The sequence below is a fragment of the Echeneis naucrates genome, chromosome 19, assembly GCF_900963305.1.
Source record: "Echeneis naucrates chromosome 19, fEcheNa1.1, whole genome shotgun sequence".
NCBI lineage: Eukaryota > Metazoa > Chordata > Actinopteri > Carangiformes > Echeneidae > Echeneis > Echeneis naucrates.
This window is the reverse complement of record NC_042529.1, coordinates 6,677,473-6,699,931: the sequence shown is the minus strand read 5'-3', so window position 1 is coordinate 6,699,931 and position 22,459 is coordinate 6,677,473. Positions and strand designations below refer to the sequence as shown.

At 38.5% G+C, this 22,459-nt stretch overlaps 1 protein-coding gene across 3 annotated transcripts in view; it reads right to left on the bottom strand.

The window, feature by feature from the left end:
- vti1a (vesicle transport through interaction with t-SNAREs 1A) overlaps positions 1–22,459 on the bottom strand; it is a 105,080-nt gene that overhangs the window by 66,449 nt on the left and 16,172 nt on the right. For 2 of the 3 annotated variants that reach the window (XM_029527410.1, XM_029527408.1), the window contains exons 4-5: positions 18,194–18,271; positions 6,697–6,781 (exon numbers count right to left, since the gene is read on the bottom strand). In XM_029527410.1, coding sequence (XP_029383270.1) covers positions 6,697–6,781; positions 18,194–18,271 — 163 coding nt within the window. Of the gene's footprint in view, positions 1–6,696; positions 6,782–12,846; positions 12,868–18,193; positions 18,272–22,459 lie in introns of all 3 variants that reach the window. The other variant, XM_029527409.1, reaches the window with a different exon arrangement.

The following is a 22,459-nucleotide window of genomic DNA, read 5'->3' as shown; positions in this document are numbered from 1 at the left end:
TCTAGAGAAATGCTGATCAAGTTGTAGGGTTGCACACATTCATTTAACCACGCTAATGCTTTTTGCCAGCATATCAGTAAATAATAGATCTCTCTTAATGCTGTCGATTGCACATTTGAACTGCAAGGAAATTATGAGAAATGTCACTTAAATGAACACAAAGTTTAAATCTCATTAAAAATATATATTTTTCTTAGTAATGTTTTTTCATGTCGGGATTGAGCAGGAATGCTCAAACTCTCTAGTCAGATCATTACATCCGAGAGACTCATTATGTTGAGAGCCTTGTTGAAGCTAATACATGACTAAAGGTCTAATTATTAGATTTTCACATAATTTTATTAATGATAGCTAACATTTTCCACAAAAGGTAATTTAGGGGCCCAAGGAGACTAGTGGTGGCTGTTGTAGTTGGTGGACTGAACGGAAATGCAATTCTTTCAGGAAATTTTTATCGGCATCCATCTTTGGTGTAAGCTTCGCATCATTTTGCACAATCGCATCTCTTACCGCCACTTAAGCTAATATTTAGATATTTGCGGCAACACCTGTCAATACACATGGCAACTCATACTTGCCCACACACACATTGGGAAATCAGCGCACGCACGCACGCACACACACTCACTCACAAATTCATGCTGAAGCCCGATGGTTCAGCTCTTCCATTGAGAGTCCGTATGCTAGCTGGCCATTGTGCGCGTAAGGCCTTTTGTCTGTGCAGCCTGAAACTGGTGATTGCACCTTAGCTACCGCAGTTCAAGCGTAAACAGTGTTTTCAGGCCCTATGATATAGACTGTTGCCAGTGGACCCCTAAATCCCTGGAACAGCTGAGTCCTAGGGTGTCAAAGATAATGGCGATTTATTGCAGTGCGAGGTTTTCTCATTGCCCCTCCCGCCCCCCTTTCCAATCGTCCCTCCACCCTTCCTCCTCCCTCAAACAGATTAAAATTAAGCTGTAAACATGTGAGGATGGAATTAACACATTTAGCGAGTCTCCTCTTCCCACATCCCATTTTCGCTCCAGAGCGGCTGATCCCCGCTGCCGAACGTGGGTGCAATTTTAATGACTCGCAACGTTTTTGAAGTCCACATGAAAAAAGCGTCGCTCGCCGTTTGTGGCGGCGCTAGATATGGCTGGGCCATGGCCAGCCATGATTGGGGGGGACACGTGCCGCCGACTCGGACTCCAGGCTCTTCGATAGGATCGGTGTCATTTTCCTCTCCACGATAAGACGCCTTGCTGACAAGGTCCGATTAGGAGAGAAAAAATCATTATTGCTACGCCTTTCATCCACCGGGGGTTTACCGATAAACAGCTCACCCACGGCTAGATTTTCTGAGAGCAAGATGTTAGGCATTGAAGCATATATATTTAGGAAAAATAGTTTCAGGCAAAATTTTGGGCACGTTTTTTAACAATTATTTTTTAAATAGCTATAGAAAAACATACTTTTGCTTTAAAATCGTATTTTTAAAAAAGTCCTTTCTCCGCAGTTGAGAACTCAAGCTGTGAAATATTTAAGTCCTAGATCCTGGTGCCATTAATCAAACAATTATCAAATAACTTCACATTCTTTTTGAACACAGTACAACATGCAGATTGTATCAGCCTACAAAAAAGTAATTTATTATGCTATACCTCAAGGAAATCCACTTAAGCAAACTGTCCTTTTAAAAAGAGAAACGCAAAAGACATCCTTGAAATAGTCAAACTACATTGTAGAACAGAAAGAATAAACTAAAGAAAAGAAGTGAGTAAAGAAAAAAGTGATATTTTAATAAGAAAAAGATTTACATTGGATATATACTGCACACGTCTTCAAATCATCCCTATAGTGACTGAAAAAGAGATCCCAAAACAACAGATGAGATTAAAATTGATTAGATGAATTTTACGACAATGTACAAAAATAGAAAAATGTAAAAAAAAAAATGTAATAAATAAGTTACTGGGGCTTTGTTTATTTCTATTTATACATTGTCAAAGAAGTCAATTTAAAAAACAAATTAATATGGTTGAATTTAAAATTTATTTTCATTTGTAAAAATGTGTTTTTAAAATTATTATATATTTAAAATCCGTTTGTCTTTTTTGTTTTTTTCTTTTGGGGGGGGGGTGGGTAACAGAAAATTTAAATGAGAAAAACAGAAAGACAACCTGTCAAGTGCTAATAATAACGCCCTTTAAAATATCACTTGGGCGCTATAAATGTAGCTGATTATGTAATTTGTTAAGTGTTTGCGTATGGATTTGTGGAGTAAGCACCACTTTGGTGGCCCAGCACCAAAAGAATCACAGAGTCTGATCTTTAGCGGGAACAGGGAGAAATAAAGGGAGTGGGAGAGAAACACAGAAAGAGACAAAGATGGAGGGGGAGAGATAGAGAGTCGGGACAAACGTGTGCTGTGTTACTGGGCCACTCCAGCACCCATGGACTCTCAGCAAGACTCAAAGCCACGCTCATCTTCAAAAGGGAGCCATGAAGATTTTTTTTTTTTTATGTTTACAAAAACATATTTATTTATTTCTCGTCACTCTGTCATTTATCTATTTATTTCTTGCTGTCCCAGCACCCCTTGCTCTGCCACTGAATTCATGTACGATGACGCCAACGTGCTGCACCCCCCTCACACCTCTTTTAATAGCACTGCAGTTGAAAATCAAACTGCTCTAAAACAAACTGATGTACTCTTTAATATAGTCGTCACATCATCACAGGGTCCTCGTGTGTCTGCCTTGGTGACAACTGCAGGGCTGCTTAGCTTAGCCCAGCGATCGCTGCCACTTTGTTGGTCGCTTCAATGATTTATCACAAAAAAGAGAGGGAGATTGTGAGAGTGGGAAGGGAGAGAAAATGGGAGTGATAGAAAGAAAAAGTCCCCTGGATCATGATTGAGTCTCTGGCACCTTTGACTGACAAGGTCTAATCAGCTTATCTCCATCCTAATAAAGTTGATAGCCTGCGGTGCTGCTCTCTACCTGGCATGGTGTGAACTTTGGGCTAGGCTGCGGCCCCTGGGGGCCGGGCCCTGACCCTCTCTGCTTATCTAAACGGGACTGAAATCAATCCCTAATGAGGTGTTTTCATTTTGCAGGATTGATTACAGGCCCCTAAACACCAAGAACAATTGCCTAAGAAGTGTTTTCAGCCTCTTGCTGGCCACCTTTAAAATGCAGAGCAGCAATGCTTTTGTCTGTGTCTTCCTTTGTTTCAGCTGCTCATTTTGCTGCCATTTCTAAGTTATTCGTGTCAGCAGAACAAATATGAAGAGGGATGAATTTTCAAAGTTAACTCCACGTTTGTGAGTTCATTTCAACAATTTGTTAGTATTGCCACAGAAATGTATTTGTAGTAGCTGGTGACTATTGTGAATCTAAAAATGAAAACCCATTATATGTTATGTTGAAATTAATAAAAAAAAAAAAATTGGACTATATTAAACCTGCATTAGCAATGTCTGTAATTTCCAGCCCATCTTTATCTTGAAGTTTACATTTCCAATAACTGTCCCGAAACAATTGCACATTTACAGGATTATCAGCACAGAATAAAGCTAATTTAATTTAAAGCAGCTCTGTCACCAGAGTTATGCAGATAAACAGTGCATTTTAATTACAATGACTAGAAAATTTCAAATCAAGTTTGATGGAACTATATTTATCCATGTTTTGTATGAGATGTCGATCAGTATGTGAGACTCAACTCACTGCCCTTTAATGACTAAAAATCAAAAAGGTTGAATAGCTAATCATTGAAACGCAGATGTCTTATTTGACATACTATCTATTTCTAAACAAGCAATCATAAATCATTCAAAACCTTTTCATCTGTGGCGGGAAGGACTAAAATCTGGCATGTCTTTGGTATAATATCAGTTAAGCCTCCACATTTGGGCGTTTCAAATGCCCCTGACTCAAATGTCTTTAAATTGACAAACTGCATGCCCTCCCACTTTATTTAGGGCGCTCTTTAACTGGGCTAGCCCCCATGTCTGCTTGTTGCTATGCCTTGGCTTTTAAGTCAGTGCCCCTCACTAATGAAGTTCTATACTTTATTTATGAGACAAACAGAGGGCCTTGCTTCTTGAGGGTGTGTGTGGTAAATAGCTCTGCATGTCCAAAGAGTTTCTTCTATAACCCTCTGAGGAGTCTCACAGCTTTTGGCAAGTCTTTGTTTTCACTAAATACACTTGAGACATTGAGAATGGAAGAGAAAAAAAAGGCAAAAATTTGATAAAATGGCACTGGGTGAAGATTCATCTTTTCTTAAAGCTAAGAGTCCTCCTTTTTCCCCTTAAATATGACCTAGAAGCATCCTGGTTTTTTTGTTCCTGGTCATTAAGAGATATGCCGTTGACACTGAAGAGAAAAGGGGGCAAAGCTGAGTTTCCATGCCATTTCTTTGTTCAGGATCAATGTCTTTGAAATAAAATTTCTTTTAGTTCTACTTCCCCCACTGGTCAATTACAGTTCCTAAGTGCTACTGTGTCATCGTGGGGAGAGAATGCAACTTTGAATTACTGCAAAATAATGATGCTACCATGCTCTCCGTAAAAAGTATGGCTTAGATGTCTGAGGAGACTTAAGGTTAGTGACAAGAAAAGTATTAACAGTTTTACTAAAGAGTGTATGATTGGAAAACACTTAATACTCTAATTATTCTTGTTTTACGTTCATGGATGCCGAACCTCTACACTTGAAAACTCAAAGCTTATTCCTCAACAACTGTCACAGTCATGAAAATGACTGTATGAATTAAGTGTGCTGCAACTTTTTTTTTTCTTTTTTTTTTTTTTTAATCAAGTTATATTTGTAGTTCTAAAAGCAAATGAACTACACTAAGTGGAAGCTTGGTTGGACTGTACCAGTAAACAATTTATAGTTTGCAAACTGTCGAATCCCAGCCCTTACTGTACTGTGTTTCAATGCACTCAGAATTGTGGACTATGAACTAAATAGCATAGGACTTCATGAAGACGTCAGAGAAGTGTTGTGACAAGAAAGTACCACAAGAATGGATTTTGTGGTTTTAAGATGAGTGGACAACAACAAATTAAAGACCAAATTAAATTTGGGATCAGATGGAAAACCTTGTCAAACCTTCCAAGCTCATTTGGTAAATATGGGGACTTAATGTGTGCCCAGTATGTTTGTTGAATATGAGAGCTGTGGCATATATAGTAATTAGTCTGGTGGAAGAGTGCATATTCCCTATGTTCTTTGTGCAGGATGTACACCCAGTTTAACCCAGAGACACTGCCATTTCAGGTTGTGCATCTAAGCGGAGGGTTGGTATCGACAGCAGAGTAAAGGAAGGGGTCATGGATTAAAAACACAGGGGTGAAGCTTCCCCACTAAACCACAAACACACCCCACAGCTGGTTTGGACCAAGCCAAGTGTGTAGGACCAAGGCGGGATAAACGAGTATTGTTCTTAGCTCACCGCACACATGGTGGATGACACAGAGCCACCAGTGACACAGGGTCAAGGGGCATGTGGCCAACTACGGCAGGAGAAACCACCAGGCCCAGGAGGCACTGAACACTTTCAAGGCATGCTCCACTTCTTTAAACACAAACCGAGCTGTGAGACACAAAATCAAAATGAGCGACTCGAGTGAAAGATACAACTGGGTAGAATTAACAATCTGTCGGCTGTCACAGAATTTGACACAGTCGAAAAACCCAGATAACGGCAGGATCATCTGAGACATTTGAATCAACATTTTTAAGCAGAGAATGCAGATTGTATTTGTGAATTTGTGAATGCAAGTTAGAGAGAACATCAAAAGCTGGTGGTCTGCATGCGAACCTTCCTTGACTTGAATTATTAAATCTGTCGATGTTGCACACGCCAGCCACCCCGCGATTATAGTGTAAATTGACAAACTTTTTCAAAACTACAACGGAAGCCACAGAAAGCTGGTTGATACTTCAAGAATGAGCTTTGATACATCTCTGAGGAATACACTGTGCCTCAATAATGTGGTGGCTGTCAGGAAGGAAGACAGGAAGAAGAAAAATATGCTAACTGGTTAAATCTATTTAAGATCCCAATGAGCTTTTTTCCTATTTTAAGATAAAAACCATCCTTGATAATGAGGAAAAAAAGGAGTTTGTGTGTTTTTTTGGATGGTTTATTTAGAAAGTGATAGTATGGGTTTTTTTCTTCTCCTTCTACACCCCTGAATTAAGAACTTCAGGAAGAACGCTGACGTTGTTTATTTTCATAGACCTCCTGTCTGTTTGTGTTTTAAAAAAAGAGAGAGAAAGAGAGAGAGAGAGAGAGAGAGAGAAACATACCACCACCCACAACACACGCATACACAACATGCACAAACACACACAGCCATCACGATGTATGAATTTTCTTCGGGAGCAGAGCGAGGAGAAGCGGCGCCCGATCTGTCGCCTGTACACCTCTCTCTCTTTCCCTGGCTTGCCTTTGATGTGCTCCCGAAAATGTCATCAGACGTCAAGGAAAGAGGTTTTTTTCCAAACCCCCCCCCCCCATCAACCCTCCACAACCCCCCACCCCCATCCCCAAACACACACACACACACACACACACACACCAAACTAACATATGAGCAAGACAATTTGCTGTCTCTCACTCATCCTCACCACTATCTTGAACCCTGCCCAACACCACCCCACTCCTTCCCGACCCAATCCAAAACAGAATGCATACCAGTTTCTACTGCTATCTGGTAGCCGGCCTCCAGTCTCCGTGATGACCTTTCCAGCTTCTCTGTGTTGTCCAACAGATGTGCTCTCTGCAACAAATGGAGAGACAGAGAAAAAAATAAAGCCAGAGAAACAAACACAAAAAATTGATTGAGCGGGCTGGGACCCATTTCAAAGAAACACATCAACACTGTCACCTAAACAGACAGACCACGGCGACAACATAATACCGCCAGGTTCGCAATAACCTTCATGGATGACAATGTGTTATATGCTGATGGAATATCAAGCATATGCATGTTGAGGCTGACAATGTAAGAGGTGCTGCTGCCTCATCTTGGACATGAAAACAAGAACTACTTTGAGGTTGGTTGCCTCCTTGTATTGTTTCTCAGTACAGCCTTCTGTTGCACACAAGGAAAAGTTAAGGTAGGGAGGAGCAAATCAAGATAAAATTCCATTTCATCAGAAGCTTTCCTGCCAAAACGAGATCTGTCGAGGTGATTGCTTCCAGCTGAAACTGAGACTTAAGACAAAAATCAACATTCACTCCTTAAATTGTAGAAAGTACTTTAACATATTAATTTTTAGATGTTTTTGTAAAAATATAGATAAAAGTAAAATTAATAATGCCATTGGTGTCCTCAATGTTTATAATTATCATTATTATGGTGTAATAATAATCCCACCTAAAACCAGAAGTGTCTTTCCTGCTTCTTGTTTATCCATATTAGTAGACCAAAAGAGTAATTCATGATGTATGAACTACTGCATCCCCTTTGGTTTACTCACAACTATCAACAATTGACAAGCTTGTCCATTGAAAACATGGAGTTCAGGGAGATGTTCTTGAAAAGGCGAGTTGCATAAAATGTTTAAACAATTTGATAATTTCTTCCAAAGTGGATATTTGTGAGCATCAAGGTGTGAGCTATGCCTCTAATATCAGGCATACACATAACAGTTCAGAGCAGTTCCTCAGATACCAGAGCAACCTCAGAGGTGTTGGCTCGTTCTCTATTACTAAACAATTCACGTCTGGCAAATAAGGCAAGAAAATATCTGATCTGCTGACTGATGACCTTGAGTTTCATCTTGGGGTTCTCACACACAAGTCCTGTGTTTGTGCCTGTGTCCACACATCTAATTACTACATGCATGTGAGCATGCATGTGATATCTATTGAAAGCAAGAGGTAAATGTTTTTTTATTCTGATTACATTTTTGAACGCTTTAAATTAATCAGTTCAGTTCTCGCCAAACAGAAAAGAGAAAAAGAGCAATAAAAGAATTAATGCTGCATGAATTTAAAAGCCTTTAACTGAGACAATGCATGTTGATCTATACCTGACATTTTGTATTTCTAAATGTAATTTTTGATGGAATATGTATTGCTATCTGTACAAAGAGCCTTGAGGAATGAGTGGTATTTTACAAAGTTATACAAACATGTCATGAGTGATTAGTTGGGGTTACATGACAATGTCGCAAATGCTTTTCTGTTTGGTTTCAATACAATTCTTTCCACTGTCACCATCAGGGGACCCTGGGTTTCATTTCAACAGCTACAGTTAGTCAATTTGTCACTTAGTACAGGCAACTGTTTTACTGAAGAAACCAGCTGGGAATATCTACTTTAATTTTTTCAACATTATATTTTTATGACATTGTACAAAAGGGGCTCATTAACCATTACTGATCTCACTTGCTTTGGTTGAGGTTGTATTAAACTGCATGAAAACGCCAACTGTGGCATTTCTCCTAGTTTACCCAATGAGGTTGTCTATGTTTTGGACATTCATGCTTCTTCAAAAAGAGGGGCCATCGACAGTAACTAGTGATTGTTGAGTTGACGCTCAAATGTGCAAGTTTGAGTCTATCACTCTGATAAATTCCTGAGATCTAATAAACTACAGCTTTTTGTTATCTAAAGATTCTAGTGTACCAAATAAGAAGTGAATTAATCACGGAAAGATCTCTTTGATCTGTCTATATATATTTTTTTTTTTTTTTTTTTTTTTTTTTTTTAAATTTGATGCAAATATTTTATTATCATTTTAAAATCACAGCTCCTTCAAGCTGAATTTAAAGGAGTGAAGTGAGCTGTTAAAGTGGTGATTAATTTAGAAAGAATTACCTTTTCATAGACTGTCAACTGTCCATATTATCCACTGTGGTGACACAGTTTTTGTGTTTGTGCTTTCATTAACTCCATACAGTCTCGACAGCACACAATCACAAACATCATAAACTTGGAGGAGTCAAATGTTTACTCGAATGTTGTTGGTTTTGATGGCCTTTCTAATATGCTATGTTAAGGATGGGATCAGATGTAACACATTCGGCACTCAAAAACAACCCAATGAATGGCAACAGCTTCTGTGACAAGAGTTTATGCCCATCACATGAGCGAAGGGGACAGGGGAAGAAGCGAAATCTCTAGTTTTGGTTCGGCTGTCAAAACATGTACCAGCTAATCACTCAGAGGAAATGAAAAATGTGGAGCAAAAAAAAAAAAAATAAGTCATTGACATGCTTTTCAAAGTTTGACAATAAGAGGGATGGGAAAAGAGCAGGGAGGAGAAAAAACTCCTTCTGAACTCTTTCCTTTCCCTCGCTTCTTTTTTCTTAGTGCTGCTGACAGATGTCATTTAAAATTGCAGAGATCCTTTTAATAGTTAAAGGAAGGGTAGGGGGAGAATAGAGGGAAAGAGGAACGGGTGGGTGGATGGGTGGTAAAATGGGCTGCTCATAGGAGGCAAATGATGAGGAGATGGCGAGTGGGATAGGATGCAAGCTGCAGTGTGTTTTTGGTGTAGGGTGTGGTAGAGGGTTTCGGGGAGGGGTTACATGGGTGTGGAAGTGGAGATGGTGGCAGTTTGCACGTGGTAGAAACTGGATACCTAGCTTGGTCTATAATGAGCCCCTATGGATGAGCTGAGATGGCGGGGACATATTGACATGCAATGCTTAAGCTAATACACCTAGACCATGGCTGTACTGCCTGTGTGTGCCTGGGAGCATGAGGCAGCCAGGGATACTGACAGAGTAGCACACTCCCTGGGTTCTTCAAAGAGCTCAAGTGATTAGTATGTTATCATTACCATTCGAAACGTGATTTTCCTATTCCCTCTCGGCAAAGGTGACACGTCTCGGGGAGACGGCCGGCAGACTCACTGCGATGGAAAGCCACTTCAAAGCTTTCTCCTCCTGAATTTCTCTCTCTCTCTCTTCTCTCCCTGGTTCTGTCTTCTTTTAGGGCCGGGGGGAGGGGAGGGGAGGGCGAGTGTGGGTGGGGGGTGGGGGGTGGGGGGGTTGTGGCACTGATAGTGTATATGTGTGTGTGTGATCATTAGAATAATGCGCCCCGAGTTTGACGGTGACAGAACCTGAAGGAAAGGGTGAGAGTTCAACCGCTAAGAATCCAGTAATGGCGCACTGTGATGGCCCTAATAATGAAACAATCCAGCCATGAACACAGGATGTTCCAAGGAAAATAATGAAAAGGAACATGTACAATTAAAACTAAACATCCTACAGTGCGTAGTCACAATTGAGGCAGATATAGAGATAACTTGTACAATTTCAATCTAAAGTGAGGTGACTCTTACTCTCCAGGAAAGCAATTTTGCTCCAATATACGAATGTCACACAGCAGCTAAGACTTTCGTCTACAGTTAGCAAGCAAAAGGCAAAGATATGTTTGTCAGCATTTTTGTCAAGGCAAATATGGAGTGGCTGCCAGCTCCTACGGTGCTACAACATAGAATATCAAGGCTTGACCCCTGTGGTTCTGATATATCCACTGGTAACCCCTCAAAATAAGCCAAAGGCAGACATATCCTAACTCCCAATCAAGCTGCAATTCAGCTCTGCCATTAATTGATTTCACTTGACTGAAAAATGTATCCCATCAAAATCATATCTGATAGTCTCATGGCACTTTCAAGCCAAGGGATTCAATACAATATATGATAAATATTGTGCATCTGTGAGCGCACTGATGCAACCCCCCACCCCCCGCCCTGCCATTACTACTACTTCTGCCTATGCATGTATGCCTTTTCATCTGACACCTACATTTTGAAGAAAGATCTTCTTAGGAACCACGAAAATTGTGTTTTTTTGTTGTGCTTTTTTGCGTCAAGAAACACTCTTCAGTTGTAAGTTATTAACAGGGAGCCCCAGAACAATGCAGCTGTAGCTCAAAAGAAATCTCTCCCCTCTTCTTTCGCTCTCCTACCTTTTTTCAATATCAAACACAGGCGGTTACTATCACCATTTTCCAAAGTTCAGATGATTTCCTTATTATTTCAATAAGGGTGGGGGAGAGTCAAAGTGAATAATGATGACAGCTGTGATTCAGACTGACTGTGTGATCTTCCGTGCCGTTTGTTTGGGACTTGTAAGACGAGGAATTACAAGTGTCAAACAGCTGTGAATATGGGTGCTAAATATTTAAACATGTTTTTCAGTGGAAGAAAAAAAGTATAGTTTTTTAAAAGCAAGGCTTAAGTGTGTATAAGCTGTACCAGCCTTTGATTCAAATGGAAGGAAGAGTATAAGAGTAAAAGACTGCAATGGAGACGTGAAATGGCGAAGAGGGCGCAGAATCAAACCCGATTACATAGATCGGGCCATTCCAAAAAGGGTAGACAGGTGAGGTAACTCAAGATGTCATCTGACCCTCAGGCTAGGAGGAAATGCACAAAAAAGGTGGGAAGAAAAAGGGGAAACAAAAGTACAGCTAAATAAAAGAAAAGTGTGATAACATGGCATCTGGGCCAGGTTGGGGCTGTAAATTATGGATAGGTGTGAATGGTGAAGCTTTGATAGGAATTGAATTACTCAGCTTCAGCAGAAGCCCTCTCGAACACAGTCTCACTCAAAGGCACATTTAACAAAATACTGTAAGTGCACCCGCAAAGTACAAGTTCAGCCATACTTCAAAAGCCAAGAATATAATGTAACCTGCAGAAACTGACAAAATCTGCATGAATTACAGCAGGAAACTTTCTACAAAATATGTTAAGCATGAATATCAAACAAAATATTACATTTTTAATATGGAGCTACAATTACTGAGCATAGAACTGTATTAATGTAAAATGCATGGCTGCTAATTATGCAGCAAAATCAGTGTTACGACTTCTTAAGTTGTAAAAAAAAAAATTTGTTTAAGTTGGAAACCTCACATATATACTTAATAAAATAAATATCTTGGCTTTTTCCTTACTTTAAGTGCGTCTACCTAACAATTTACCAAGCTTTATGCTGATCGAGCTGTTTACAAGGCTTTGCTAAAGAGCAGAAGACACCTGTATGAGTAAGTCAAAAGAAGAATTAATGAACAAATGTACAGGTCAAGATAGCTCACTAATGTATTTTCAATTATAATTATTTTAAAGGAAAGACTAACATTAACTACAAATTCTACAAGAATATTAGTCAAGTCAAAGAAACCAGAATTTACTTCCAGCATCAGTACTATGCACCATAAATCACCATCTCAAAAAAAGAAAACCACCAACAAATGCAAATGTTGCCAGACTCACAACTGTTAACGTTATATTAATAACAAAATGCAAATTATTGAGTTGGCAGACTAATCTCTGCTGGTAGCCAATTGTAGCTAATCTTCTCTGCTAAATCTTAGTTTAAAAAATATTTCACATTTTATTGTGGACAAAAAAGTACATGTTACAATCTTCACATCAGGTGTAGTAAAAAAAAACAAAACATATGTTTCGAATGATAACCTTAATCCTACCTTCATAAAAAGGTAGAAAGCAACTCATATGGCCCCATTCAAGAAAACTTGTTACTGAAACTTGAAAAGTTGATCAAGTTGGAAAACGTGTTGTTCTACGCTCAGCTTTGCTTCATTCCTCAATATACGTCTTCAAAAAGGCATATTGGTAATAGCATCTTATCTCTACTTTGTGATATTTGAGGTAAGGGAAACAGGAAAAACGGGTCTTCAGTGAATTCATTATCTTTGGCTTGGCCTTTAAACTGTTCAATCAGTCATGTAAAAAAAAATAAAATAAATGCTGAAATTAGATGATTTTAATTTTTGCACAGGAGAGAAGAGGCGGATGGGAATTTCAGTAGGAAAGCATATTTTAAATGGTTAGAGCAGAGAAGCACTTACCTCTTCACGTAATTTTATCAACTGCATCATGAGAGCAAAAGGGAGAAGAAAGAGGAGAAAGATGGAGAGAGTGAAGAAGAGATTAAAAAAATGCAGAAACATGGCAGGAGGAAGATCAGTTATAAGGCAGGGTGTAGAATTAACCTTGACGATTTATCTGTTTGCATGTTTAGCATTTGGAAATCACTAGACAAACACATTAAACGAAGCTAAACATGCCGCTCGGGCTCACTTTTTTGAACAAACAAAGATCAAGTCCTGGCGCTGTCACATTAAACAAGAAGAGGAATGGATCCCTCAACTTGTAATATCAACTAACATTATCAAGGAAGTCACATAACAGGAGTTGATATAGCAAGAGGGGGAAAAAAAAAAAAGCGGGTAAAATATAGTCTCCACTATGTAAAAAATATTTTGTATCTGTCATTTTATTGAATTCTGTGAATAAGGATGAAAAGAAATGTGTGCCCACTGGAACTGAGTTGGAAGAATGCTGAGCCACTATTTGTACTGCTCTATATCAGTGCTGATATATTGTCAATATTTTATGCATCTCAGTAAAGGTGCATGCTATTGTGATACTGTATGGAGATTCATATAAGGTTTCTATTGTATATACATACAGTGAGTCTTTTATTAGGACAGCCGCTGATCATGAAAAATGAATGAATAGTATAGCTATACAATTTTGATGAGAGAGAATCCCAAATTTAAAATGAAGAAATAATAAATGCTATTCCTATTCCCTTTCCTGGAAAGCCTTGCATCTCTGATAATGAATCACACATTTGGAGGAGGGCAGTCATTTGATTTGCTATTAATGATGCCTAATCACAATTAAAAAGGTTGCTTCCCAAGCCTGCTCTTGAGTGGGGGCTGTTGAGAAGGGAAGAGAAGGCTGGTGCTTATTGTGGGAATGCAACACTTTTGGTTGAAAAAGGACAAATTACTCACTGTGCAAACCTTTTATAGGTGATCTGTTTTTAACTCCACATTTCTTGGCCAACATTAAAGGTTAGTAGATCTAAAGGGGACCTTAGGACCACTGTTACTTTGGCTGTTCATTTAAGATTTTGTGGGGAAAAATGTTCTATCATATAAAAAGAGGGGTCTTAGAGCTTAAATTTCAAACGTGATTTTCAACTTTAAGGTCAACTAAAACTAACAAAAATAAAACAGCCAAGATAGAGTCCAAAAATTGCATCTTCATGTTTTAAAAATGTAAAGCATAGGTTCTTTCTAGCAGCCCTTAGGATTAGAAAAACATCAAGAATTAACTTTAACATTTAAACTTTGGACCAAAGCCCTAAATATAGCAATAAAATAAAAGAAAGAGAGTATACTGCATATATTTAGGTCCTCTATTTATATTACACCACTGATAAACATACTCCAAAAAATTGTCATAATAATGAAGTTGGGATGAATCCAAACTATATAACAACCACACAAAAAAATATTTAATAAGTATTTCATGTATTACAATTCTGCATTTGTCAAAACTGTTCCTGTTGTAATTTTGGAAGCATGTCAAAAATAGCTCTTGCATCATTTCCCCCCAAAATCATAAAATATATCTAATGATTCCTTGCAGTATTACAAATATTGTCAATATTTGTAATGTGGAAGGTAAACAAGTATAACTTCATGTTTTTCTAAAGAGCTCTTACCCTTGAAAATGTCGGCAGTAACAAGACACACTTTAGAGTGGAAACTGTCTTCTCTGACTTAAGTAGCAACTCCCTACTAGAATGCATTATTGAGCAGGCCAAAGTTTAAAACTACACTGTGGACATGGTTATTGAGGGCTTGAACAAACCCAGCAGATCCTGCGATCCCTCACCCCAGCTCTGCCATCAGTCAATGGGTACCAAACAAAACTTGTTCTAGCTCATTTGTGCTGCCTGACTGATTGCAAGTCCTCATAGAGGATTTGTTAAAACCATACGAGGGGCATGCTGAGCTGTGTATCTTGTTTCTTCCTGTTTAGCTTTATTTTTCTCTGGCATCCATTCTTTAGTACAACCAATGATGTTCACGTTGTTCAAGAGATACAGAGAAGTAAATACAGAATATTGTAAATGTTATAATTACTCCTGCATGAGCGCTTTTCCTTGTGTTTTTGTGATGCCAGCCAGTATTCAAAATTGCACTGCTGCAATTTTTCTGTTATGATAATCAGCGATTTTTTTTTTTTTTTTTTTTCAAACAAAAGATTTTTCTTATCCAATACGGAATTCGATACAAGTGGTAATCTGCTTCCTTTGTAGCCTGTAAAATCTGGTCCATGCCGGCTCAAACCAGCACAATCTCTTGTGGCCAAGCCTTCTGCTGTGACTGAAATCGAAACTATTCCGTATTGTGTTCGTGTGTGAAAAATGTGTGTGCAGTTTCTGCTTTGTGTGTGGTGACTGTATGTGTGTGTGGCATCAAAAATGTGTGTGTGCACATTGGTGCGTGTGTTGCATGCAGAGGAAACAGAAAGAAAAAATGTGCAATGGTAGCCTACCACATTATTAAAAAAAAAAAAAAAAAAACGAGTGATAGTGCCAATTCAGTCTCTGTCCGCATACAGATAACGAATAAATGCCGAACTCTATTAAATCGTCCTTTAGCCATTATCGCAGGGCCAACACGCCATTTTCAGAACTTATGACGGTTCCCTATTTACTTAGCTATAAATCCTTGCCATGTACCCACCAGATTTGTGACTGGTAATGATCTGCTCAGCCAGGGCTATATGAAATGATCCTGACCCCTTTTAGATCGTCAGGAATTAAATTGACCGACTTGCCCCGGCCCCCACCATCTTTTCCCCTTTCCTATCACCGCCGTCTCGTTAGATAAAAAACCCTGAAGTTCCGAGTACTCCACTCACAGCAAGACCAAAACAAGTATTATCTCGAAGTTTTAAAATGAAAATGAGGTAAATATGGCACCTGGAAGAAAAAAAGAACATTTATATCATCTGTTTACTTTGCTTTTGACCCCAACATGAACTCTCTCTGTACTCTTCTGTGTGCATCTCAGGTATATAATTATTATTAGCAATAACATCAGAGATAGTTATTAATTATTACTGTGCTTTTCACAATAAAATAATTTGAAGCTAATGTTTAAACATAATAAGAAATCAGCAATCTTCAAACTAAAGGAAAACATGAAGAATTTAAATAAAATTAACATAAATAAAGAAAAAATACTTCACTCCAACTCAGATTTTTTTAAGTGGATCGTGGCTTTACTTCTCAAAGAGAATTATGTTTTAATGCAAATATCTTATACCTGTTATGGCATACCCTCACATTCAAAATTACATAAATTAGGATTTTATTATTTTGTGTATATATTATATTTATAGGTTCTATGATGTAATTCTACATGTTGTAATTGACATTATGTTGATGACCTGTGAAATAAGGATGAAGCTGTGGAATACAGATTAAGCTTTAAATGTTACATTCAACTATTGATATTTTTCCTGATACATGCATTGATTAAAACTGTGCATTTTTTATTTTTTATTATTTTTTAACTGTCATTAAATAATTTGATATGTAATTTTTTTAAGAATTATTCCGACTGCTACAATAACATAATATATTTATGCAAGTTAGATTTCTACTAATATACTTTCATAATTTAATTAAATGCATATATTTTCATTATATAATTTGAGATATTAATATTTGATTGTACTCAGACGCATACACACACACGTGTGTGTGTGTGTGTGTGTGTTTGTGTGTACATTCTAAACTCAAAAATATTTAACTCCTAAATATTTTTGACCAATTTCCAATGAAAGGGATATAAGATGAAATGGAAATGTCATATCTTCTTCATATTTTCCTTGACAAGATTTTGATAAAATCCGTCAGTGTCTCAATTGTGACATTTCTGACAGCAAATATCCTTCCAATGTCTGTATAAAATGTCAGAGTCTCTTTTGTGTCTCGCTAATTTGCCAGAAATATGCACATCAATTACACATCTTTGCTGGCGATACATATGTTTCTAAGCTGTGCAGTTCATGGGTCATCATTGAAATGGTAATAGGAAAAAGAAACAGACAACTTTATTTAGCTTTACTTAGCTGTGAATCATCTAAATATACTACCATAAAGCACTGTGGGACTAAATGTGCAAACGTGCATTTGAGTATTCATCTTTGTATTTTCCTTTCTTTTCCTCAACGTTTGAAAATGCAAAGTGTTTATTTGCATGTGGGAGTGTGTGATTGTGTGTGCCTTGAAACACAGTAACCCCTCCAAGTTGACAGCTGAAAGGCAATATATAATTAGTCAAAAGACGTTCGGTCATAGTTGAGAGTGGTTGCATGAGTGGCAGCTGTGCAGGTGAGCAATAGGTAAATGCATCTTATATGTTAAACACTGTTCGCTGAATCTGCTGATGTGCAACCGTTTTTATGCAGCTCTGTGTTTATTTATTATTTATAAACCTATTTATAAATCAACTTAAAGAACATATTGTATACTTCGGTCAATTATGATGACAACTTTTTCTTTACTGCCACTTTCATGACTGGATTGAAGAGATCTTTTGTAGACATTGCTGACAATAAAAGAAAATTTAATTTAGTTTATTTTCCTCAAATTCAACAGGCTGAACTCAATTCAAACAATTCAAACACTGAGATTCAAACAATCTGACATTCATCTTTAAATTAATAATAAAACAATTATTTATATATTGATGAAAAGAAAATATCTACATTTCTAAGTGCTGAAATTGAATTTGGGATTTTGATCAAAGACTAATTGTAAATAAATAAGAAGGTTTAAAATATTTTGGATATCAGTTATTTGAAAAAGGAGAATCCGGGTTCTTGTTCATTGTGAGTATCTGAATGTTGCAGTTTTTCCACCCTAGCAGTTTAAGAAAGACAAAAGAACAAGATTCACATTCGGTGTTTGTGTGTGTTTGTGTGTGTGTGCATCTGCGTGCATGCATGTGCGTCCGCACGCCTTCATGGAGGATCTATTGTAGGCCTAAGTCCACACCCGGCTGGAGAACAGCTGTGGGATGGTTGGACTGGAGAGGTCGGGGATTTTGGATTGAAATTTGTGCTTGATTGTGTATTTGTGTTGAGGAGTGCATGTGTGTGTGTCGGTCACAATCTGGCCCTGGCCAGACCCTGGTCCCATTCCCTGAGCCCACTCCCCATCAGCACAGCTTTGCATTAAACAGTGTTCCTTCCGCCTGACTTGGTGTCAATGCTGTGGTTTCAGCTCCTGATGGCCCCTATGAGGGGCCCACCTCCTCACCCAAGGGACCAGTCAGCCACCCACACTGGGGTCGGTTGGGCCCCTGATTAGCACCTCACCTGACTCTCCGAGGAGCTGGCATCATCCCCCAGGAGCTCGTTGCGCACCTCATCACTGTAGGCAATACGTGACCTTTTCTGCAGAGGCAGGAGGATGAGGGAGAAGGACAAAAAGAAAAGGGAGAAACAGAGGAGAGCAAAAAGAGAAAACAAGAGGGGAAATATGGCTTAGTACTGTTGTTGATGCAAAAACAACAGACATTCCTTAAGCACGGGAGCCCCCTAATGGAACTCGGTGACAAACAGAGTCATACACAAGCAGGTTGTGTGCATGTGTGCAAGTGTGTCTCACTGTGTGTGTAGCTCTACAACACGTGCTTTGACAACAAGCACGTCTGGGTTTCTGCCCATGCCTCCTTCCAAGGTGATCTACTGTACCTACTGCATTTGTGCCACAGAAGTGGTGGCAAAGAGCCTCTCACTCTGCCCACTTAAACAAATACAAGTTGAGGGATAAAAAAACCTCATCTTGTGCACATGGAGAGGCTGTGGAGCAGGGGGGATAGGGGAGAGGGCCAGGGAGATGTATTATGAGGAAGTATCACTTGTCAGCGCTAAATCTTTTCTGGGGGCTGTCACTGCTGTCATCCCAGTGCAGTGGCAGGCTCTGTGATAACACCAATGCTGAGACTCAGACAGGGAATAATTCATCACCCATTGGCGGCCCATCGGATTTGGGGTTGCCTCTCTCTCTCTCTCTCTCTCTCACACACACACACACACACACGCACACACACTCACACACACACTCCCTCTTTCTGTCTCCAGATAGGGTAAAATAAGAGGGAATGCCATGTCCAAAAAAAAAAAAAAACACCCAAAAAGACAAACACTCAGACACACACATTTCATACACACTTCAGAGTGTGCCACCTCCAATTGTGGAAGAGTGGGCTGCCATTGTACCGCTTGTTTACAGACGCCCGACCCATGGAAAAACAGCCTCTTGGCATGCCCTCTAAACTAAATACACACCAGCAGAAGACACAGAAAGTGTTTACTAAGCCTCCTTCGCTTTCTCTCCCCCGCCTTGACAGGGTTTCTAGGTGGGCTGCAGGAGGTGGGCAAAATCAAAGACAAACACCAGCATAGGAATGAAAATATCACTTTTTCCCAACACGAATTCTTTCTATTTTTGTATATTTACTTGGTCCTCCACTCTAAATAAATAAAACAAAGACATGGAATCAGTGGAGGAACACCAATTACCTGGTGGGGACAATTTCTTCCTCAAATACAGTATCCTTTCTCACTATCTTTCTATTATCAGTGAAAGTTTGAAGAAGCTATTGCATGAAGTACTCTGATGCTACCTTCCATGAGAACGGCACAAACCAAACTTAAAAATGCCAATTCTAACCTCAAGACTGATGATATTAAGTTCCTTGATTGAAATAACTTTGGAACCAATCACAATCGAGCCAGTTGATTTTTTATTTTTTTTTTGTCTCTCCTCATAATCTGGAGCACTGAGTGGAAAGTCATGGCTGATGTGATTTGGCTGTTATTATCTTGATAGTGAGGGCCACAGTTCTCTGGAGTAATTACGGACTAGACGGTGGGCCTGATTGACCCAGACCACAAAACCCATTAGATAAAGAGTGCACCCAAACAATACTCAACCACAGGGACCTAAGCTATCCACAGAACGCCTACTGTGTGTAAAAGAGAATATCGGCAGCCTGCCCCTCCTTCCAACATCACACATTACACTGAAGCACAAAGTCTGAATGTGCTCCTAAAGATGATTTTACAATAACTTTATATATATGTCATTTACTTTTATGTTTGTGAGAATTAACACAGTGCTCAATTATATGAAAGTGAATTCCAAAGGCAATGACCTTTCTTAATACTTCATGATAAATAATAATATGATCTGTAATCGATGGATACATCATGTAAAATAAAATCTTAATAATTTCTGCTTTTTGTCCCCTTCCTGATGAAATTTGAGGATGAAATCTGCTTTCTGAAATGTTAAGGGGAGAGTGCATATACATTTCAAAAATGAGTCGCGATCACTTTAGCCTGTTAACCAGCTAATTTTAAAGTTGACTTGGACATCAATTGTAAAGAGATTAATTTAACACTCTGTATACATGTGTGAAAAAGTGGTCACAGTGCTGTTGTTAGGACATTCAGAGGAAATTCAGATTTGAGTGGAGGCAGAGAGACAATAAAGCATCAATCTAAATACAGCATGTAGAGGACGCACACACACACTTTTTGCCGGGAAAACACCCACATATTCCATTTAAGTCAAGTTACATCTTAAAGAGCTGCAGTGCAACTTAGGGGGAAAGACGACTTCAGCAGTAATTGAGATGAGGAAGCCTGGGAGAAGCACTTATTTGAATGTTTGGGCTTACGCTGCATTCAAATCATATGCAGGGTTTTTTGGTATTTCTAAATAGCTGTTTGCTGCAGATGAATGGATGAGGCACATTTGCAATGAGAACAGAGCAGATAACAAAGAAAGTATAAAGAATGGAGAATGTCATTGAAATGAAAGCGTTGCCGCTTCATCTTCTGTACAGTACAGTACACTCCAGTTTTTGGATTCCCCCTCTGGAAAACAACTGATTCCTGAATGATTTGTGCCATCCCATTTGATGTAAAGCATAAACAGCCGTACAATATTAACTCGTTCATACAGTAAAAATATTTTTCATAAGTTAGGATATTAAGCAACAGGATGACTCTACAGTTCAAGAAAGCAGATATCAGATACTTGTTCTGTATTAAACTTGTATTTTATCAAGAAAATTCTCTGAAACGGCCTCATTCTAGTTACAGCATGTGGAGACTATAGACGAAACCAAATAATCAGACTTTGTTATTCAAAAAAAGAATGAGAGCTTTCAGAAGATACCTTATTGCTCAGAAAAGAAAAAAAAGATTTTTTTTAATCCTTTTGAAAGGTCTGTCTTTTGTCACTTTTTTAATCTTGGGTGAGAATTTGCTTCTATTCCCGGAAGCACACATGAAAAGTACAAAGGTACATCTTAACTTTATGCAAAGTGGCCTGCCTTTAAAACTCTACGCATCCCGTCAAATGAAGCGATGGAGGTGTTGGTGTCCTGTCAAAAACACACGTTTTACCTCTGTTGACATGGATAGCAGTCAAAAAAAAAAAAAAAAATTCTTCTTTACCCATCAAAATGTAATTACATATGCATGCATAACAATTCATATCAGATATGCTAATGAGTTTGGCATAATCCTCAGAACAGTAAATGATATTTATTTAATTATAACAGATATATGGATCTTTTCTTTGTGTGGAATTACCTCCTAGTATATGGACACGCAACGATATATACTGTCTAGATAAATAAGATTTTTAAATTAGTCCATTTCCCAGAAACAAGAAAGGAAATCTTAAAAACATCCATTCACAGAAAATGTATGGCGAATTTTAAACAACCACCTTTCCTAGTTTCAAGCAGTTTGTAATCAACATCAACATCTTTGTAATGAAAAGGTTAAGTTCACAATTAAAAAAAAAAAAATCACAATTTGAAAAAAAAAAAAAGATCAAATAAAGATTCATATACACATTGCAATGCCCTCCAACTCTCCTCCTTGCTTTTTGCCCAGTGCAATGAATGACACAAGGACAAGCGCAAATAATTGTGGCGCCTGGAAAGCTGAAAAATGTAAACAGTTCATTAGACGAGAAATAAAAGGTGTAAAAATACCCAGGGGCAGAGTGTAATGAGGGGCCCTGAAGTTCCTCTGCAGTCCCTTTTCCCCCTCCACTTTCCCAAGCTTTCCCTTTTCACCCACTACACACGGCTGGTGGCATAGCATGAAGAGTAATTAACCATATTCAATTTACAATTCTATGTTCCATAACTGACTTTTCCACCAGTAGGAGAGCAACTGGGCATTTCCAAATTTAAACTTAATAACTCTTATGTCCAACCCCATGTGCTTGGCTGAATCTGGCTTCCTACCTTTCATTTTCCTGACTGACATAGTCAAAGGTAGAAATATATCACAATTTTAAAAGTTACTTCCAGGCAGAAATAAAGCACACTGCAATTTCCTTAAATATTCTGTAAACTCTTAAAAAATAAGTCTCAACTCATCAATGACTTGATAATAAAGTCTGTTAATAATACATGTCTGTGTTCACAAGAATGTGTGCTAAAATCAAAGGTTATCTATATAATATCCTTTCCCCCTCCTGCTGAGATATTTTCCCAGGTGATGTGTGGACCAGTATCAGCAGGTCCCGCTCTGCTTCCCCAAGTGGGG